The 22,813-nt window shown below is 41.0% G+C and overlaps 1 protein-coding gene across 1 annotated transcript in view; it reads right to left on the bottom strand.

Moving 5' to 3' along the window:
• Positions 1-22,813, bottom strand: part of ROBO1 (roundabout guidance receptor 1) — an 861,053-nt gene that overhangs the window by 454,484 nt on the left and 383,756 nt on the right. Inside the window, exon 3 of the mRNA XM_064152293.1 lies at positions 602-685. Coding sequence (XP_064008363.1) covers positions 602-685 — 84 coding nt within the window. The remainder of the gene's footprint in view (positions 1-601; positions 686-22,813) is intronic.

Here is a 22,813-nt window from a genome sequence, read left to right as displayed (position 1 = left end):
CGAGTATCTCTTCTGTGTGCAGAGGAGTTACAGAGTTGGGGCCCTTACAGACCCCTGCTGCAACACACCGTATGGTGCTGTTTAGCTGTGGCTTTTCTTATTTGGCCTACAGATACATTTCTCTGCTTTATGCAAAGCAGAAGTCAACAACACAGATTCTTCTCCAATCACATTTTCATTTTACTTGGTTTCACCAAGCTTTTGTTTCACTTGGCTCTTGTTTGTAAAAGAAACAAACCCAAAAGCACCCCAAAATAAACATACAGAAAAATCCCTGCCTTTGGTCATTGGAAACATTTCTTTGAGACGATCTACTGCCTCATGAATTAGCTCTGAGGAGTGCATACAGTCACAAGGGAAAGAGTGGCTGCATCATTTCAACAACTAATTGAACTGTACTAAGGCACACAAAAAGACAGTCGCCTGGGTTAGTTAAAAGGCACAATACTATTCCCCAGTAACGTCGAACTTTTAGGGTGATGGTGAAAGATAGACAGCTAGGAAAGACGATTAAGAAACTATGCACAGGTGGCAATGGCAGATGTCGGTGGAAAGTGTCAGAAGTAGGCAGTCAGGAATATTTTGGAAAGATGCACTCTACCTGTGTAGCCCAGCGAATTGTCGCCGTTATCAGAGGTGGGGAGTGGTGTCCCGCTGTCGGTCCCCCTCTCTAGGTCGTCGGAGTCTGTCGGAAACAACACCAGAGCTGCTGATGGGGTCACAGGAGTAATAGTAGTTGCCATTTCGATCACAACACGTCCAGACACAATTAAATCCACACATGACAGCAAGAGCCACAGTGCCAGCACATGACACACTTCGTCCTTCCCCTGCCTACGTGGTGGCGCCCAGCGAAAGGCGTCCAGAAGCATTGCCCGGGGTCCTCAAAACGCTGCTTGCTATCCCTGTCTGACCACTCCAAGCCTCGCTCTGCAGCCCGCCAGGCGCAGAGGCCACTCTGCCAACCAGCCAGTGCAGGCTGTGGTGAGCATATGGGGACGGGAAGGCAGGGGAGCTGAATGCTAGCATTGCTAATTTTCCACCTTATTGTTAATCAAAGCTATTGACTGTGATCACTCCCCATCATCGCTTCATCTCCTGGCAATTACTGACTCTGGGGACTTCACCTCTTTGTGGGGAGGAGGCGAGGGGGATGACTGTCTTGGCAAGCATGCGGGGAGGGGGTGGAGAGGCTGCTCTACCTCTTCTGGAAGATGGAGAAGGGGAAAGGCATAGAGCCCCTCTATGAAAAGGCAACAGTTTAGCAGCAAAAGGAGTAAAATGCATTTTCTGAGTTGAAAGATGCTTGCAAGCAAACATTCGATTTCAATGTCACAGAAGAAAAACAAAGCAGGAAAAAAGAAAAGGCAGCTGGTCAGCTAAATACATAAACAAACTCATGTTTAAAGACCCCCAAGACAAATTGCTGCTCAGAACACCACAAAGCACTGTGAAGATTACTGATAATAAACTAAATAAAGGAAAACATGATAATAATAACAACAACAACAAAAAAAATCCCAGTGGTTCTGAAAACAAAACAGCACAACTCAAAGGAATTAGTTGTCAGCATCACTACATCTCTGAACTCTCATCGTAGCTTAATGCAAAACCATTCATACAACTTAAATTCTATTTTTCATTTGCATTTGTTCAACCAATAACATCCAAAAAGAAACATTCATATTTTGTGCTAACAAAAACATGGAAGAAGCAAAGCTCTTTGCAGCATCACTACCACAATAATAGGCTGCTTCGTGGTTTTTCTTTTTTCCCCATAGAGAGCTCTCTAATTAATTAATTTATTAATTATTGTAAAGACCTGAATAAGTGTGATGGTTTGGGTGTTACCCACCCCCCAACTCTTATGAAATCACCCAGACTAGACCCACCCGAGCTAGAAATTAGAATGAAGCTTTATATTTACAGCTTAGCACAATATACAAGCAGGTATTTACAATCTATACAGCTATAGACAGAAATAGACAAGTTAAAAAGGTAATACAGAAACACAGCAGCCCTCCCAGAAACCTGAGTCCCCAGGAGGGGCTCCCAAACACCTTTCCATCTCCTTTTTACCCCTCTGCCTTAACTCTGACTTTGCCTTACGTCCAAGGTGAGTTTAGAGAATCAGCCAGAGTGGTTAGAAAGCAGAAGGATTAGTTACACAGACAGCAGGTTAGGGAGAAAAGTGCAGGCAGTCAGAGACACACAGCAGCTGCTCAGTTATCTAAGTTTAAGTTCTTCTTTTTATACATCTCAGCAAGCCTATGAGTGAAGTAAACATCACCATTGTTTCCTTTTCACAGCCTATAATCTAATTCTCACCAAAACATTCCAGCTAGCTTCAAACTGGCACAATAGGAAAAATAAGTTTTGCTCTCTCACAGACAAACATATTTGGATGATCCTGGTTGGTTCTATGATTCAGGACTCGTATAATGACCGAGAGTAACTGTTTCTTTTCAGTTAAGTGCACATGCTGTCAAAAATAGTTCTGAAGATTCACAAAACACCTAAAGCAACTACACAGGAAAGTACTTTTCTGGATACTTAATTTTACTGGAACAATCTTATTTTTAAAATGGGATGACAAGGATTCAGATTCTCCAGTTGCGTTTGAAACAATCTTATAGAGGCAACATCCTTACAAATCGAACTCATTTTAATGGATTACAAAAAAGAAGCAAAAAGCAAACCAAAATCCTCTAGACAGTCCACTTAAAGGGACATGCTGGAAAAAAATGTGTCTTGTAAAATGTCAACTAAAGAATTGATGAATGCTGTTTAAAACACTGCTGTGCCAATTAAGAAAATATGAGACCCAACAACAACAAAAATCCAAACACCAAGATGGTCTTTCATCTTGGCAGATGAAATAAAAAGTGAAATATGCTCACTTATTGCCCTATTCATCTTTGCTGGCTCACTAATGGGCAATGTCACATACATGAAAATGCACTGCTCTGAAAATGGCTGTAGAGTGACAGGATCAACAGTCTGCTTCTTCAGATCACTCACTTATTTGCATTCAAGGGTTGGTTGGGTCAGAGTTTTAAATTACAGCAGGAAGAGACAGAAGGATGGGACTTTATATTAAGAGGCAGAGGCTGCACCCACATTTTTTAGAGTCATTGAAGGTTGAAAGAGACCTCCAAGATCATCCAGTCCAACCTATCCCTCAGCTCTATCCAGTCAACTAGACCATGGCACTAAGTGCCCCATCCTCAACACCTCCAGGCACGGCAACTCCACCACCTCCCTGGGCAGCCCATTCCAATGCCAATCACTCTCTCTGGCAACAACTTCCTCCTAGCAGCCAGACCATACCTCCCCTAGCACAACTTGAGACTGTGTCCCCTTGTTCTGTTGCTGGTTGCCTGGCAGAAGAGACCAACCCCCACCTGGCTAATGTTTACAACAAATGGGCAAACATTTATAACAAACTACCAAAAGCTCAAACCAAGATTGCAAGCATTCAACCTGCTGATCATCATTTTGAAAGACTGATTGTTGTCTAAGAGATTTAACCACACACTAATCAAAATGAAAAAGAGTAGTACATGGAAAGAAGGAAATGTACTGACATCTACTAGAGCAGGTTTTTTAAGCTGCTCCTCTCATGTCCTGCAGGCTATAGTGAATGCATAGCAGTTCTGAAATGAAGACTGCTTCAAACAGAAGCCTTGCTTAAAGGACAGTCACATAGGTGGTTTTGTGAGATGTTATGAGGAAGATGGCCCATTGCTGAAATGCAATGTTTGAGGGAGTCTTGTCTTGGGTAAAAAAGATCAGTTCATTATGCAATTGTATTTTGCACACAATGCCAGACATCACAGAGGCTCTGACTATTTGCAGCCATACAGGCATTAAAATCTTGGCATCAATCCCTCCACTGATGGACATGAGGGGACTAGTGTATTTTTAGCACTGCTGATATTTACATAGTATCTGTAAGTGACAATGCTCTTGTTCTTTACAATCCAAACCCACACAAGCATTATTCACTCTCTCATTGCTTGAGAAATGCCATTTTTTTCCCAGCTGATAACTAACAAGATATTCAACTGATGTTAAATTATGGTCTCTGGTTGGAAATTACTGTCATTAATGATAATCACTGAAGTTCAGTTCTTGCTGTGGGTGAATTCTACTCATTTCACTGAATGATAAGTCTGTGTCCAAGTCCTACATTTCAGGCTCTGGCCACTTACACTGGGCTGAATTTGATTTCAGCTCTGTTACAAGATCCAGCCTTGCTTTTCTTGGGAGTCTCTGTGAAAATCTAACAGAATTAAGTACTATTGACTTAAACTGCACATTCACCACTGAGACTGCTGCGAAGGCACTCTGCTGAATGGGCAGTAAGGAGACATTATGTATTTCTTATGACTACTGTGCTGTGAAATTAGGCAGTTTTCCATCTGGCTTTGCTAAACATGTTGAACAATTTTACCTCGTTGTACTTTTTCAAACTAGTTACTCTGGGAAAAAAATAAGAGAATGAATTCTATAACCTGGGACAATGCACCTCATGAATGAAGAATTTACAGCTCAGTCTGAATCGAAGTGGAGGTTGAACTCTGTGCTTCATCTGTCACAAAAAAAAGAAGTAATCACTCCTTAAAGGTTTTGCAGAATTGACAGAGAGGTATCTCACTCAGAACAACTCTCCAGTAAGGCTGAATCATAGACTCATGTGATTGTTTGGGTTGGAAAAGACCTCTAAGATCATCAAGTCCAACTGCCAGCCTAACGTCACCATGGCCATTAAACCATGTCTCAAAGTGCCATATCCACATGCTCCTTGAACACCTCGTGATGGTGACTCCACAGCCATACTGGGCAGCCTGTTGCATGCCTAAGCAACCTTTCCATAAAGATTTTTTTTTCCTAATATCCAATCTAAATCTTCCCTGAGACAATTTCAGGACATTTCCTCCTGTTCCATTGCCTGCTATTAGGGAGAAGAGACCAACCCCCACCTCACTACAACCTCCTGTCAAGGAGTTCACAGTATCACAGTATCATCAGGGTTGGAAGAGACCTCACAGATCATCAAGTCCAACCCTTTACCACAGAGCTCAAGGCTAGACCATGGCACCAAGTGCCACATCCAATCTTGCCTTAACAGCTCCAGGGATGGCGACTCCACCACCTCCCCGGGCAGCCCATTCCAGTGCCCAATGACTCTCTCAGTGAAGAACTTTCTCCTCACCTCCAGCCTAAATCTCCCCTGGCACAGCCTGAGGCTGTGTCCTCTCGTTCTGGTGCTGGCCACCTGAGAGAAGAGAGCAACCTCCTCCTGGCCACAACCTCCCCTCAGGTAGTTGTGGACAGCAATAAGGTCACCCCTGAGCCTCCTCTTCTCCAGGCTAACCAATCCCAGCTCCCTCAGCCTCTCCTCGTAGGGCTGTGCTCAAGGCCTCTCCCCAGCCTCGTCGCCCTTCTCTGGACACGAGTTGTAGAAAGCAATATGGTCTCCCCTCAGTCTTCTCCTCTTCAAACTAAAGAATTCCAGTTCCCTCACACACTTCTCATAAGAATTATTCTCTAGATCATTTACCAGCTTCATTGCCCTTCTCTGGACACACTCCAACAACTCAATGTCCTTCTTGTAGTGACAGGCCCAAAAGTGAACACAGTATTTGAGGTATGGCCTTACAAGTGCCACATAGAGGGGCATGACCATTTCCCTACTCCTGCTGGTCACAAGATTCTTGATGCAGGCCAGGATGCTGTTGGCCTTCTTGGCCACCTGAGCACACTGTTGGCTCATGTTCAGACACCTGTCAGTCAGCACCCACAGGTCGTTTTCTGACAGGCAACTTTCCAGTCACTCTGCCCCAAGCACATACCATTGCATGGGGTCGATGTGATCCAAGGGCAGGATCTGGCCTTCTTATACCTCCCACAATGGACTTGGGCCCAGCCAGCCAGCCTGTCCAGATCCCTCTGCAGATCCTTCCCACCCTCAAGCAGATCAACACTCCCACCCAGCTGAGTGTCACCTGCAGACTTACTGAGGCTGCATTCAATTCCCTCTTCCACATACTAAACAGAACTGGCCCCAACGCTGAGCCCTGGGGAACACCATTAGTGACCAGCTGCCAGCTGGATCCCTTCACCAGCACTCTTTGGGCCTGGCCAGCTAGCCAGTTCTTAGCCCAGGGAAGCACCCACCCAGCCAAGCCTACAGCAGCCAGTTTCTCCAGGAGAATGGGGTGAGGGGAAGTGTCAAAAGCTCTACTAAATTCCACATGAACAACATCCATGTCCTTTCCCTCATCCAGGGTTAGGGTATCAGAGAGGAGGAATTTAAACCTGGTCTCTGATATCCTCGCTGCTCAGAAAAGCCTCTTTGCACTGAAATGAAACTCAGCCTTAAAAAAAAAATGCCTAAGCAGTAATTGGTTGTTTTCTTAAGAGAAACAAACAAAACACAACACAGAAGTAAGCCCCAAGAAATCAACCCCCCATCATTTAATTCAACAGATAATTATTTTTACCTGTAAGTGTGCAAAACTTCAATAGAGAAGGTCAAAGGCATTCCACTCCCCCTTCTTTTTCCCTAATGCCAAATGGTTTTATTTTGGAAAGGTAAGATGAAAAAGTGAAGCCTTGACTATCAAAGAGAAAAAAAAGTGAAGCCAACTACCCCTTCACAACTGCTACTACACTTCTCTTTCACAGGAGCATTTGAGAAGAAGAACACCCTTATCATAATAAAAAAGATGTCATTCCCTCTTTTTCCAGACTTTTCTGTTGGGCAAGCACCTTTAATCATTTTGAAAGATCCAACAAACGCCTATATTGACTTGATAGGAGAGTGCTAAGTTTATCAGCCTAGCTTTTTGATGAAACAGTTTCAGCTTTAGTCAAAACAAAGGTGTTCATAGAATCATAGAATCAAGCAGGTTGGAAGAGACCTCCAAGATCAGCCAGTCCAACCTAGCACCCAGCCCTATCCAGTCAACTAGACCATGGCACTAAGTGCCTCAGCCAGGCTTTTCTTGTACACCTCCAGGGACAGTGCCTCCACCACCTCCCTGGGCAGCCCATTGTATGTGCTTGTGAGTCCAAGTATAGATAATACCTTTAATGCAGCAGGAGGGTTTGGCTTAATAAAAGAGATTAAAAACAAGTGTAGATAGTCTGATGGCAGTTGAATAGCACTAAAGATTTATGTGAATGAAAGAAATCTTTCATAATGAAATTTCCTCTGAAATCTGTAAGATACTAAACACCATTTATGCTTTAATTTATATATCTTTAACTATTCACTATAACCAGGAATCCTGAATACTAAATATTTTTTACTGTTGTTCATTCTCTTGGCTTCTACAACACCTCAAGCCAGAGAGACACATATATTTGCCCACTACCTACATTAAAGTGCTTTGTGCAATCTTAACCTCAAAAGTTAAATTGAACATGCTTTTAACCATGGCACTGCTATTCATAGAAAAGTCACCTGTGATTTTTTCCCCCAGTGGTAATAAAAGTGATGCCATCGGTTATTGCTTCTTTTGTACCAGGGAGATATGTCTGTGTGACATGTTTTATTGATGATGCATCCTTAAAAGTCCCCAAATGATTCAGTATTGATGCCCTGGCCCATCCTTCTGGAGGACATAAAGAAAAATGGAAAAGACCTAAACAGACACAACTCCTTGCAGCTTCAGCAATCTCACATATTTGAACTCCTACACTGGTCACTGTTTATCTGAAATCAAAGTCATCTATTTAAACACATCTAACTGCTAGAACAGTAACACTTGCCATATTTAATTCCAAACTATCTAACATTGTTATTGCTTGTTATATTTCTCTAAGTTTCATTATCAGCTTGGGGTACAAAACTGAGAAGACACGTGAGCAGCATTTTGCAAATGAACATTAAAAAAAGATTAGGGTGAAACAAATTAATATAAACTACTATCAATATCACAATTGTGTTCTACAAATTGGATCAATTCCCATTGATTTCTTTCTAGTGATCTAGAGGAATTAAGGAAGAGATATCAGAAAACAAAACAAAACAAAACCCCAAGCAAACAAAAATAAAATCAAACCCCAAACAACTGTGACCCCATCAAACTTAAGCTGAAGAACTAAAGTAACAGCCTCATATTTATTCCAGCATTTTGGTTTATTACAAGTTTTCACTGGAGTTACAGTAGAAATACACTATATTAGGTCCTAGGGGATATTTGGTTTCATTTTAGTTCTTCATCTGGTTATTCACAATGACAAAATATATTTTATTCATAATGATAAAACATATTTTATGACATTAGGGTAGAGGAAAGTAATGATAGCACCTAAAAGAACTTCTGTTCAAGTTAATATATCTGTGAGAATTAACTTTTGTAGCTAGAATGACTATCTCCAATTATAGGTTTAGTTAGAACAAATACAAACAAACTTTCAAGAATGGAAACCTATTCTTCAGATCTGCATTAACAGGGAAAAACTTGAAGCTATGTACAGTATTTGGAATAACTTGGCCACTCTAAAAGACCACCACAGCTTGGTAAACACAGGTTCTATATGAAAAGCCTATATAGTAAATTGCTAATGAATCTGGACAACATCCCTATTGATATTTCCTATTAGAAATGAAATAGTCTGTGACTTTTCAGAAGACTTCACTGAGTAACATCCTAGACACATTCATATTCAGCCAGCTAACTTGTTTGAATGTGTGAGGTCTCTTCCATTCCTAATAATACTGTGATACTGTGATCATTTTAGGGTATTGTGACCAATTCATCAGCTAAGAGCCTCCACAAATAAGGAGGTAGAACATCATTAAAAGTACACACTGTTCAGCTGCCTCATTTTAAAAGTTAAGTTGAAGCTAAGAGAGTGAGAATTTGTTCTCACATAATACATTTAATCTGAGGATCTGGCATAAGTAAATTACAAATAAATATACAAGGATGCTTTTTATTAACAGTCAGCACAAGCATGTTCTAGCAACCCAGTATGAGGTTCTAAATCAAATGCACTTTTGCACAGGTTACGACAACTTTCTGATGAGAACAAAATATTTTGTGGCATAAAAATCCCTGCAGAAACATTTTTTCCCCTAAACCAAAGTCATATACAGCTTTTACTTAATGACTTGAGTGTTTTGCCTTTTCTTTTTAATCTCCAAAGAACAGTGCATGTGACTGAACTCCTGGCAGTAGCAGATGCTATTTAAACACCTTCCCTTCTCTTCAATTTCATGGTTTATCCCATAATAGCCTTTAACAAAATAAAAAGTAAATGAGGACTTCTAATATACAAAAGCAGCAAACAACTTGTTTTTATCTTATTTATTTTGGAAGTAGGTTCTAAATGTAGGTGTTAGCAACTTCAGTGTGTATCCACCAACACTTTTATGGAGTAGCATCACTCTGATTTGTTTGGTTTGTTTTGCTTTTGGGTATTTTTGGTATTTGTTTGTTTGTTTTGTCTGTATCACTTGACTGAATTCTAACACTAAAGTCTTATATGGGATCAGTCATGCAGGAAACCATGCAAATATAATTACATAGTAACCTTTCAGGCTGGGCATTTAGATTCTCAAAAGCTGATATTGGGCAGACAGCCAGTAAATATACACTGGAAGAAACTGATGCTCCCAAACCTGTTTACATCCTCTCTCTACTTCCCCCCACACTGACTTTTCTTAGCTCTTCCTTGCATTTCTTGGACTGCTCCTAGGAGTTCTTTCCTCTTCCACATCTGCTTCCATTTCTTTCCAGCCAGATAAACCTGAAGACATCAGCCATTCCAGCTAATTAAATGATGCTGCAAGTGAGTTAACAGGTGGTGGCCCCAGCTGCTTTAGTTGCGAGGGTGGATAAGACACCCATCACTACCCTTTATAAGGCATTATGATTAATTAGGACAAGAAGCCATTTGCTAAGGAGGGACAATCAGATTTATAACAGAATTTTCTTCTTTAAGGCACAAGTTTCTCCAGAAAACACAGAAATAAATGATGTATTTCTGAAGTGCTAATATTAACTATGTTCAGTAAGACATAGGCATAAGAGCTATTTGTTACACATTTCTTTATAGCAGTGCTTTGCATTTTCTTTTTACTGCAAGAGCTGAATTTGCCCCTACTTCAGGAAATTTCCTCTCCCTTAGAGACTCTCTTGGGTTGTATTTTTTTGTTTGTTTGGTTGGTTGCCTTTTTGTGGTTGTGTTTTTTTTTTTCTTTTTAATAAACATACCTTTCTCAGAAGAGTTCTGATTACTGTGGAAACTACTGTCAAGACATTTAAATAATAGCAACTAGTGCCATGCACAGCTGAAGAGCTGGTTATAGAAGCTTCCCATGCAATCCTCTAACTCTACTGGATGTCTTGCAACAATCCCCTAATCATTGTAATCAATTGTATGAGACTACACCCAGTCCTCCAGGCATTAACCTCTGGAGCTGCTGCTTCACTTTAGCCCTGTAACGTTGCTTTGAGGATGAATTATGCAGCTGCTTTGCAAGTAGCTTACCCAAGACAGGAGCAAGGAACTGGATTTGTTTCCTCTTTAATGCAGAACTGGAGCACAGCAACAATTCCACCATGCTTAATTACCACTTATTTTATTCAGCTGAATGGTAAATCTAGAAATAGTGCTGAATTTCCCTCATTAATTACTATTACAAACAAGCAACTAAAATCAAGGAACTAATTCAATATGCCAATCCCCAAAGCCTTGCAGTCACACAATTTGAAATTAAACTACCATAAAAATGAACACTGAAGGAGATGCACACAGTTCAAGAGCTGAGAAAGCCCTTTCTCATTCCCTTGCTTTTCTGCATATGCAAAGTCATCTTCTGAGTTATCTGCAGCACAGCTGTGTCATTTACATTTTACTAGTCTGTCTGCAGAGCTCAGCATGAAGAACAATATTAAATCAATGTATGTCAATGCTTGTTTGCAGAAAGAGTGGACATTCTTGCAGTAATGCACAGTCCAGCAAGGGAATGCACACTAAGAAGCCTTCCAAAAGTGCTGTATAAGGAAGAAAGTCTCTCTGACAGATAGATAGGTAGATACAAAGAACAAAGGAAAGAAAGAATTAGTTTAGTTTTTTGTAGAAGATGCTTTCAGCTGCATTTCTAGCTGTCTTGCTTTGGTCTTCCCCCACTTTTTTTTAGAAGGACAGCATTCTGAACTGTTTTGCTCTTGTCAACACATGTTCTCTACCTCCCAACAGCGGCATCAGCCATATCGTGATTACTGATGCGCTCAGCATGCAGATTTCTCAGAGGAAAGGGCTGGTTGTTGCTTTTCTATGCTCACTCTCCCTTTTTGCCTTCCACAATCCCAGCCCTTGTCTATGACGAGAGAGGACAGCAGACATGACAGGCTCTGAAAGTCCAGTTCCTTTCATACTCAAAAAGGCAGTCACATTCTGTTTAACTTCTTGTATGCACAAATCAAAAATCCAGCAATGCTATATCCTACAGAATGATTCAAGGGTTAAAAAATTCGGTTTAACCCTGTCATAGTTTATAATTAAAGCCTTTGTGGACTCAGAATACATTTAGTAAGTAATGCACAGTGATCATTTTGAAGTGAAATGAAAAGGTGAGCTGCAAGATAGACAAAGATACATTCTGACTTGAAAAAAACAGAGAGTTGAAAAACATACCATGCCTATCATAGAATCAACCAGGTTGGAAGAGACCTCCAAGATTAGCCAGTCCAACTTAGCATCCAGCCCTAGCCAGTCAACCAGACCATGGCACTAAGTGCCTCAGCCAGGCTTTTCTTCAACACCTCCAGGGACGGTGACTCCACCACCTCCCTGGGCAGCCCATTCCAATGCCAATCACTCTCTCTACAAACAACTTCCTCCTAAAATCCACCCTAGACCTCCCCTGGCACAATTTGAGACTGTGTCCCCTTCCTTGTTCTATTGCTGGTTGCCTGGGAAAAGAGACCAACCCCCACCTGGCTACAACCTCCCTTCAGGTAGTTGTAGGCAGCAATGAGAGGTCATTCCTGAGCCTCCTCTTCTCCAGGCTAAACAACCCCAGCTCCCTCAGCCTCTCCTCATAGGGTTTGTGTTCCAGGCCTCTCACCACCTTTGTTGCCCTTCTCTGGACACATTCCAGCACCTCAACATCTCTTTTGAATTGAGAAGCCCAGAGCTGGACACAGCACTCGAGGTGTGGCCTGACCAGTGCTGAGTACAGGGACAGAACAACCTCCCTCATCCTACTGGCCACACTTTTCCTGATACAGTACAGCTCAGTACAAGAAAAAAATATACAGCAAGTTACAAGTGTCATCAAATCACAAATACATATCCCTGCAAACCAGTAGCAAATCAAGTCTGTCCAGAATTACTTTTCCAATTCACCTTCCAAGACAGAGAATTATCCACAGATATCAAATGATTGTCGCTTGCAACACCACTGACTTCTTTTCTTTTTCTTTAATTTAATCCAAAGAATGTTCTCTTCAAACTATGTAGAGGTAATTACTTCGAGGGAGTTTTTGTCATTTCTTATTAGCCACAGTGTTTCTTTTCTGCAAAGCTCTTCCTAAGAGCTACCACTTTTGTGCAGCACAATGAAATGTATCCTACAAACAAGCATTTTGGGTTTGTCCTTGGAAAGATGCCACGGAACAGGTGTACCTCCTTTCTTTGTTTACCTGAGCTGCCTACTTACTGCTTACTTACTACTTGCTGTCTAAAATCATATCCTTAAGAAAACAAATGATGGAACAAGTAAGCATTTGCCTGGAAAATTTGATATTAGGTTAAAGTCCTTTCTTGTTAAAGCAGGAAAATGCTCCCATTGACTGCATACAGGGTTCTGTTAGCACAGCTGTGAATACTTCAGGGAAATGGAAGAAAGAGCCACAAATAAAGAATTAGCAATTACTATCTAGCTCATAATGAAACATACACATATGCTCCAATCAACTTAATAATTCTCAGTCTAAAGAGGGAAAGATGCATAAAATACTGGTAAGTTAATTTAATAGTTCCTGGTGGTTCTTTAGCGTCTTCCAGCTGGGAATTTAATTTCTCAGAGTGATTAATGTCAGCCTCAAAAGAAAGCACGGGGTCAGAAATTACTCCAAGTTTATGAACTCAAACTCCAGACAAAACAGAATGACAATGAAATGCAATAGCCTAGGAGAAGAATCAATAACTCTTCTATCTTGTCAGAATTCGGTTCTGCAAAATTAATACCAGATAAGAAATCATAAAACACAGCAAGGGGTACTTGAGTTTACAAGGATCTACAGATTTCTCTCCATATTGCCAATTTGTAATACTGTGTACATTAAGCATGGAACTACTAGCTAGAGGCAGTAATTCTGAAACAAAATAGGACCTTTCAATAGATCCATGGAAACTCGTGAAATAATTAGAGCTGGAACTGGAAGCACAGACCCTCAAGTAATACAGTATGAACACTGAAAAACTATACATTTTAAACAAGTATGGTGAGAACAATGCCAATGTTGAGAACAATGCCAATATAAACAGCAAAAGCAGTCACACCAAAAATGTAATGGATAAGACTATCAAGATGGCAACTAAATCCCATATCTATGTTAAAAAGCCCCAAACAAACAAGCCTTTGAGATGTGCCCAGTAAGACATCAGCTGTCAGAAATTTCAGGTTGTGTGTTGGTAGATACAGAGCAAGACTGAAATGGCAAATGGAGGAAAACAGTTAAGTATCACAGTATCACCAAGGTTGGAAGAGACCTCATAGATCATCAGGTCCAACCCTCACCCTCAAGAAAGAAAACCAGAAAAAATACAGTGCCAGAGATGGAGAAATTAGACTTCATGTAGGAAGGAACTCAATTATCATCTCGGCAAATGGCTTGAAAATGGAAGCACTGATGATGAAGAATGCATTGTGTCAGATTTACTTCTGGTAGGTTTCCCTGGTATATCATTGGTGACTCGGTCACACCTTTCATGTCGCTTGCAATGCTGTAAGAGCGACAGCTTGAGAGCAAGAAAAGTTTCTTCAGCAAACACTGCTTGTTTGTGGTGACTTCATTAAATGTGTTGGTGCAGCTGCTCTAGGCAGAAAATAAAAAGTACTTCTGAAGCAACATTATACATATCATATGTTCCTAGCGTGATTGGTTCCATATTGTTGGGGCCCTCAAGCACCTCTATCAGAGTTCCTCGGCAAAATTTAACATGTCAAACTAGATAAAAGTCAGAAGTAGATGTTTTATCCCTCTGGGCTAGGACAACTGCTATCCAGTACAGAAACTCCAGCACAGAAGAGGATGTCTTGGCTTTGATCTGAGCACTGCATGTTCCCACAGGCTGATGATAAGAGTATGTGGCTTGAGCTCAGTACTGACTATTAGCAGCCCTCTCCAAACTCCTGCACGCCCTGGTGCCCTGAGGGTTCCTTACTGAACTATGATAGCTGAGACTTTGGCCCAGAGGTACCTCAGTTCAGCGGCAGTAGGGCAAGCAGCATCCAGTCCTTGATGGGCACTGCAGGTGGGCAACAGGCTATTGGAGCAGAGCAGGCATGCCAACAGACAAATCAGATGTCCTTCAGCAGTATTTTTATTACCTTATTGATCAGGAAGCTTATAATAACACAAGCCCTAACACAGGAGGCTGAGGGAGCTGGGGTTGTTGAGCCTGGAGAAGAGGAGGCTCAGCGGGGACCTCATTGCTGCCTACAGCTACCTGAAGGGAGGCTGTAGCCAGGTGGGGGGTGGTCTCTTCTGCCAGGCAACCAGCAATAGAACAAGGGGACACAGTCACAAGTTGTGCCAGGAGAGGTCTAGGCTGGATGTTAGGAGGAAGTTGTTGCCAGAGAGATTGATTGGCATTGGAATGGGCTGCCCAGGGAGGTGTTGGAGTCGCTGTCCCTGGAGGTGTTGAAGAAAAGCCTGTCTGAGGCACTTAGTGCCATGGTCTAGTTGATTGTCTAGGGCTGGGTGCTAGGTTGGACTGGCTGATCTTGGAGGTCTCTTCCAACCTGGTTGATTCTATGATTAGGTATTAAAAAGTGTTCTTTCTGCAAGTCTCTTAAATGGCCAAGTGACAGTTCAGACTTACAAACTCAATCTTCTTTGTATGAGACTCCTAAGCTACTAAATCTAACTTTGCCTACCTGGTTGATTCTATAATTCTGTAAGTTTAGGTCTCAAGCTGAAAACTTTAGCTCACTGCAATGAATCTTTAAATCTAAATATATGGAACAGGATATAAGACTCTATCAGAAGATGAAGCCACTGAAAAAGACAAAGCTGTTGAATTGAATTTGTACATAAAATCTCTCAGTTTCAACCGATCTGTGGACTCACAATTCAGTGATATTTTGTTACCACCACTTAATTCAAAAGTTTGCTCATTTGGCTCTTCATCATAGTATGATATTAAGTATTTCTAGGTATGTTCAAGGTTAGTTGAACTAGTATATTGAACTTCTACTATGCAACAGACCAAGATGTATAAAAAACACTTATATTTCTACAGACTTCACACTTATTTTACTGATTTTGATGGGAATAGAGGTATGAAAGATTATGGAAAACAGAGAAAAGAAAACAAAACTTAAACATAAGAATTCTAAAGCAAGAAAAGCTTATTTATTGTATTAAGGGTAATTAATTATTTTTCATTTTTAAGAAGGCAGAAAATTCCTGGAAAAACACTGAAATTTCAGAAGGTGCTAGATATGAAAACAAAGTGACTAACACATTGGATCAAGTAACACATCCACCAAGAGATTGATCTGACATTGAACACTAGGTAGAAAATTTTATTCCATCAACTGAATATTTCTAATAAAAGAAAAAGCTGAAAATTTAAAGCAAAAGAAGCAGTACTGAGTTTACCACGTTCAGTTTAAACTGAGTTTACAACACCTGAGTAATTCTCATTACTCAAGTTTTACAGTTTCTCTAACTCTACTGAAACTTCTGGTGATAGTGTTCTACAACTGTAGAGTGACCAAGGACATGTGATATGATCTCTGAAGTAGAATGCTAGAGATAAATGATCTCTAAGTAGAATCATAGAATCAACCAGGTTGGAAGAGACCTCCAAGATCATCCAGTCCAACCTAGCACCCAGCCCTATCCAGTCATCTAGACCATGGCACTAAGTGCCTCAGCCAGGCTTTTCCTGAACACCTCCAGACACAGTGACTCCACCACTTCCCTGGGCAGCCCATTCCAATGCCAATCACTCTCTCTGTGAAGAACTTCTTCCTAACATCCAGCCTATACTTCCCCCAGCACAACCTGAGACTGTGTCCCCTTGTTCTATTGCTGGTTGTCTGACAGAAGAGACCAACCCCCACCTGGCCACAACCTCCCTTCAGGTAGTTGTAGGTAGCAATGAGGTCCCCCTCGAGCCTCAAAGCTTACTGCAACTGAAGCACTGAGCAAGACAATAAAAATCAGCTTACATCTCAAATGAAGAATCTTCAGCAAAAGCTTCTAAAATTATTAAACAATTTACAAGTGTTTCTTAGCTACAAAAGACTGAGCAATAAGAATAGAGGCATTTGCCACTAGAAATAATATGATAAAAAAAATGATCTAAGATATTTTCCCCATAACTTTTATTCTTCCAGATGGCTACAGCAAATGGCAGTGGTTTTGAAAATGTATTCAGTCTCAGACAAGAATGCACTGCCACAGACAACATAAAGGAAGTTATATTCAGTGATGAAAGATAAACTGGGTAAAAATAGAAATATTTTTTTCCATAATCACTGACTGATTGTTAAGGCTTATAGTGACTGGCATCCACACCTAGGAAGGTTCCCTAGGTAAGCTTCTATTTAAGTTTTTCTAATCAGCTTGAAACTTGAACATAATTATGTTTGACTAGATTCAGCCTGAGTGTGTCTCAGGGCCCTGCCCCCATGTCATTCCTGTCAGAGTCCTAGACAAAACCTTCCCTGATTTCATTGCTGCCTTCCACTGTAGATACTTCTCACAAGACCAAAAAGACAAAAAGTTGGTATATAGTAAAATCTTGTCCTAACAAGCAGTCAAAATGTAATGTCTCCTGTTCAATGATTCAGACATAGCTTTGAGACTCTTTCTATCATTAATTAAGACTTTGGTTAAGATTAGCAAGGAAATTCAGACAACACTAGAGGAGGATACCAAATAGATGCAGCCTATGTGGTAACAGAAACCTTATTCTGCAGTCAGACCAAAGTAAAACATTTCCAAGCCCTTCCCCATTCCGGTCAGCTGAATTTACTGATGTATATATCATAATATGAATCAGTAATGTGACTGCAAATTACACATTTCCTAAGTCTAAATTATTTCAATTCCACCATTTGAACAACTGGAAATATTCTTACAACTGAAAATAAAAGGCCATTCATAAAAAGATGGAAAAAAACAATCACTTGATGCAAAATGCTATAAGCACATGGAGATTCTTCTCATGATAGAGTACCAAAGAAAATCTAGTTGGATTTCAACTGACCCCTCATTTATCATATCCTGTGGGTGAGTCAGTTAATGACTATATTGATTCTCTTTTGTGTTCATTCTTACATATATCATCCAACCAAGGTGAAAGTTATTACCATAAGATATTAATTTTAGAGAAAAATATTTCAATGACAAACGTTTGAAGCTAAAAATTACTGTTATGCAATAGATTTCCTCAACTGAAATTATAAGACACATTCATATAATTGCAGACATATATATATTCATATAATTGCAGTGTGAAATATCCCATAATACACACTAGGAGATGCCTGGAAATAGTGTAGTAACTAAAATGAACCTCACCTGAGTTTCAGCAGCTGAAGATGTGCTAGGTGTTAAGTGCCAGTTTTACACTAAGCTCAGGAGTAGTGGGTTGCTTGGGAATCTTTGATCAGTCAGAGAACAATGTGAAATAGGTACCTGAGGCCACAGTTTCTTTAGCCTACCAATATCTGAAGATGAATAAAGGGGAAAATATTCCATTTCTGTGCACACCTGATTTCACAGGCATCTTAGAGAGTTTAGTTTTTTGCTCCAGCTGAAATGTCAAGAATAGAGCATGAATGACAGCCTAATGTTTGGGAGAAAAGCTGATCAGTGAGAGAAAGGGAAATGATCTTTCTTCTACAGGGAAAAAGGATGCTCTACACTTTGTGCAATTGGGTTTAATCTGTGAGGAAAGATAAGACTGAGTTACTATGTGACTAAAACACGGCACAACAGATTTAATACTACCTTATCAACACAATATGTCCCATCAAAGCTTTTCAGAGAGAGCAAAAAGCAAGAGGGGAGAGAATGCACACATTTGGTGCAGTCTGTAGCTCCCTTAAGGAAACAACTGTTTTTTCTTACTAGAAAAACTGAAAATACATCTGATGAAAAGAGAATCGGATCTCTCACGGCAAGGACTCAGTAAAATCCAGCTGGTGTCTCATGCAGTGCTCAGCAACGGGGAAAACCTGGGTTTGGGAAGAGCTCCCGACCACTGCACCTGGGTCTGGAGCCCCGCAGAGGTCAGGGAGGTGCGGAGGTGCCTCCTGGAGAGCGTCCTCGGGGCCTGACAGAGCTGGGTCACAGCTGCTGCTGCTGCTGCTGCGGCTGGGAAGGGGAGGAGATGAAATTATACCGTGGAGGGGGAAGGCAGGGACGGGAGAAAAGCAAAACGTCTGAAGGGATGAAAACAGCACAGTTCACTTTCATCCCTCTAATATTCTCAGGAATCGCTTCAGGGGAATGAAAGCCATCCCTTGGAAGCCTGATTCCTCTGTCTTTTTGCTTTGCAGGCTTCTGTGGAGAGTAGAAACAAAACGATAATGACCAAGGATGGAAAACAGTACAAATTGTTGCCTGAATCCCAGTTAAATGAATGCAGCCAGATACATGTTATTCCAATAAACACAGTAAGCAGCTGTTTTCATCACCAAAACAGAGGCAGTTAGAAGATTACATCCTTTCATTCCCCCAACTAAAAATCTTTGCAAGTAAAAAAGCCTCTAGCACAGTCTTAGAGTCACAAAGACACAGACTTGAAACTCTGCAAAATGTACAACTGAAGCTGCACAATTGACCTTATTACAACTTTCCTGACTATTTCTTAGTCCTTAATTCCACAGCCATATGAAAGTAATCTCCCAGTGCAGAGAACAGATGAACAGCCAACAAACAACTACGCAGTGCTTGATTTTTGCCTTCCTACATTCTTACTGGCACCTCTTCCAACATCACTCTAGTGATGGTTTCATTTTGCTGAATGAACTGCCCTATAATCATTGAAGTCCAAAGTTTTTGAGATAGAGAGAGGACAAAATACTGATTAGAAATCAGATTTCTCTAGAATGAACAAATGTGCAGACACCACTGCTGAACATTCAGCAATTGTAAATTAATGATTTTTGCCCAAAACCCTGCAAGTTGGAGGAGGAGGAGGTACTGGAGGAGTATCCCATTTTATAGATGGAAACCTGAGATGCCACTGTAGTCAGAGTCAAGTTCTCTGAATTCATTCTCTTCAGATTTCAGCCACTACAGCTTCCAGCTGCATGTTAAATGTCTGTAATGGTGGAAGTATCGTAGAGAAGAGGACACCAGTGATGTCCCAATACCCTGATGATGAATGTGGTTTAGAGCTTTTACCCTGTCTTCTGGGAGTAAGAGATTGACTGGTTTCCAAATTTTACCCTAGCTAGCCCAAGGGATTAGGCAAGCAAAAAATGCTATGGAGATATCTTTTTGCCTTCAGGAATATTAAAAGACAAATTACTTGATTAACCTACAGAGAAGAATTTTCATTTACTAGGAAAGGATTAGTAAGCATGAAATACATATTCATTTCCATCAAATGTGGTTAAATTATATAACAGTTGATCTGCAATATTTTGAATAAGACTCATGTTTAATGACTACTTCTCCAAAATACATTTAAAGGTTATACTTGGTCTTTAAAAATCTAGGCTAATATGAGATCAAATATAAAATAGAGACTTTGATGCCTTTTTCCTCTATCTTCTTTCCAATCCTTCTCCCATTTGTAAGCAGTGTGTGCTAAGGCAAACTTGTGTATGTGTTGCAGACAATAAGGTTATGCTGACAAAGATTAATTTCATTTAAAGTAAACAGTTTGTGAGTGAGACTGACTGCTTGGGAAGAAAACAAAGGAGAAGTTATTGTAGAGGATGTTTTGGCTTCTGGAATAGAATCATAGAATCAGTCAGGGTTGGAAGGGACCACAAAGGATCACCTAGTTCTAACCCCCCTGCCAGGGGCAGGGACACCCTAGATCAGGGTGGCCAGAGCCTCATCCAGCCTGGCCTTAAACACCTCCAGCAATGGGTCCTCAACCACCTCCCCATGCAACCCATTCCAGGCTCTCATCACTCTCCTGGTGAAGAACTTCCTCCTCACGGCCAGGCTGAATCTCCCCACCTCCAGCTTTGCTCCATTCCCCCCAGTCCTGTCACTACCTTATAGTCTAAAAAGTCCCTCCCCAGCTTTTTTTGTAGGCCTTCTTCAGATCCTGGAAGGCCACAAGAAGGTTGCCTGGGAGCCTCCTCTTCTCCAGACTGAACAGCTCCAACTCTTTCAGTCTGCCCTCATAGGAGAGGTACTGCAGCCCTTTGATCATCCTCGTGGCCCTGCTCTGGACACACTGCAGCATGTCCACATCCCTCTTGTAATAAGGGCTCCAGAACTGGATGCAGTACTCCAGGTGTGGTCTCACCAGAGCGAAGTAGATGGCTTAAAGAAAAGAAAACCTTATGGAGAGATAGACATTTTGAATGAAAGACTGCTAGCCTGGAAACCATCTAGCTGCTAACTCTCGATATCAAGAGTTATCAAGAGATAACAACTCTTGATATCTGTCACTTTCTTGATGGATTAACACAATCAGATTACTAGTACTCAAATCCAGACAGGTACTAAGATATCAGAAATCTCTCTGGATCTTCTCCTGGGTTTCTCTCAGTTTACAAAATGGCAAGAAAAGATTTCTGAATTGTGAAATATACATTTCTTATCAAATCAAAATGTGTCTTAAAGTCTTTGTTGTTACCACAAATTGCACTATCAAAAATGCTTTGGCAGCAACCTCAGATATTTGACAAGTTATGAAACATAAATTTATCTAAGACATTTCTTAACCACTTAACCTTCTTAACCACTGAAAGAACTGTGTAAGTACAGCTCTTATCTTACTAACCCTATACTTTGAAGAGAAGACTGTATTTGCATTGCAGTTACACCTCTGGAGACATCAGCTGTTGCACCCAATAAAAAACAACAGCTTTATTAAGCCTAAATTCACCACAGTTCTGGAAACCTGACACTTTGTTGAACTTGTAAGAGTATTCTGTAAAGTAACTGCTTCTTTCACACAACACAATTCATGTTTTAGAGGCAACAGCAGTGTTTTGCTTTGACATAAAGAGAAATAGTAATACATTAAGTATTAAAAAGTGCTCTTTCTGCAAGTCTATTAAATGGCTAAGTGACAGTTCAAACTTACAAACTCAACCTTCTTAGTATGAGACTCCTAAGCTACAAAATCTAACTTTGCTTATGGAGTATGAACACCACATCTTAAAAGATTAGTTTGCTGTCACTCCGGTCAACTAGTATAAAAATTGTCTCTAGTATAGCTTCATGGTACAGAAGCCATAAACAGCATTTAAGTCTGACATTTTGCAATGTCTTAGATGAATACTAATATATTTAATTCCAGGCCAGGCCTGGCGTCCTATGAGGAGAGGCTGAGGGAGCTGGGGTTGTTTAGCCTGGAGAAGAGGAGGCTCAGGGGTGACCACATTGCTGTCTACAACTACCTGAAGGGAGGTTGTAGCCAGGTGGGGGTTGGCCTCTTTTCCCAGGCAACCAGCAACAGAACAAGGGGACACAGTCTCAAGTTGTGCTGGGGTAGGTCTAGGCTGGATGTTAGGAGGAAGTTCTTCACAGAGAGAGTGATTGGCATTGGAGTGGGCTGCCCAGGGAGGTGGTGGAGTCACCATCCCTGGAGGTGTTCAAGAAAAGCCTGGATGAGGCACTTAGTGCCATGGTCTAGTTGAGTGGGTAGGGCTGGGTGCTAGGTTGGACTGGATGATCTTGGAGGTCTCTTCCAACCTGACTGATTCTATGATATTAGGTATTAAAAAGTGTTCTTTCTGCAAGTCTCTTAAATGGCCAAGTGACAGTTCAGACTTACAAACTCAATCTTCTTAGTATCAGACTCCTAAGCTACAAAATCTAACTTTGCCTACTGCGTATGAACACCACATCTTAAAAGATTAGTTTTTGTCACTCCTATCAACTAGTATAAAAATTGTGCCTGGTACATCTTCATGGTACAGAAGCCATAAGCAGCGTTTAAATCTGGCATTTTGCAATGCCTTGCAGTGTAATTCCGAAATGAGACAATCTAGAAATAATTTAATTCTTTCCAGTGGTTTGCTGAATGCAAGTCCCACATTTGCAGAAACCTAATCAACTTCTAATGCTGTTGACTTAGGTTCTGCTGATCTGTATTATGAAACAGACTGCAAAAATTAGTGTTCTACCAAAAAATCTCTATTGCACAGAGACATCCCTTGTTACCACACTGATTTCTGGGATCACAGAAACAACCAGGGTGGAAGAGACCTCCAAGATCATCCAGTACAATCTAGCACCCAGCCCTAGCCAGTCATCTAGATCGTGGCACTAAGTGCCTCAGCCAGGCTTTTCTTGAACACCTCCAGGGACAGTGCCTCCACCACCTCCCTGGGCAGCCCATTCCAATGCCAATCACTCTCTCTGGGAAGAACTTCCTCCTAACATCCAGCCTATATGTC

Source organism: Pogoniulus pusillus, chromosome 12, assembly GCF_015220805.1.
Source record: "Pogoniulus pusillus isolate bPogPus1 chromosome 12, bPogPus1.pri, whole genome shotgun sequence".
Lineage (NCBI taxonomy): Eukaryota > Metazoa > Chordata > Aves > Piciformes > Lybiidae > Pogoniulus > Pogoniulus pusillus.
The sequence above is the reverse complement of the archived record's forward strand: the minus strand, read 5'-3'. Positions and strand labels throughout refer to the sequence as shown.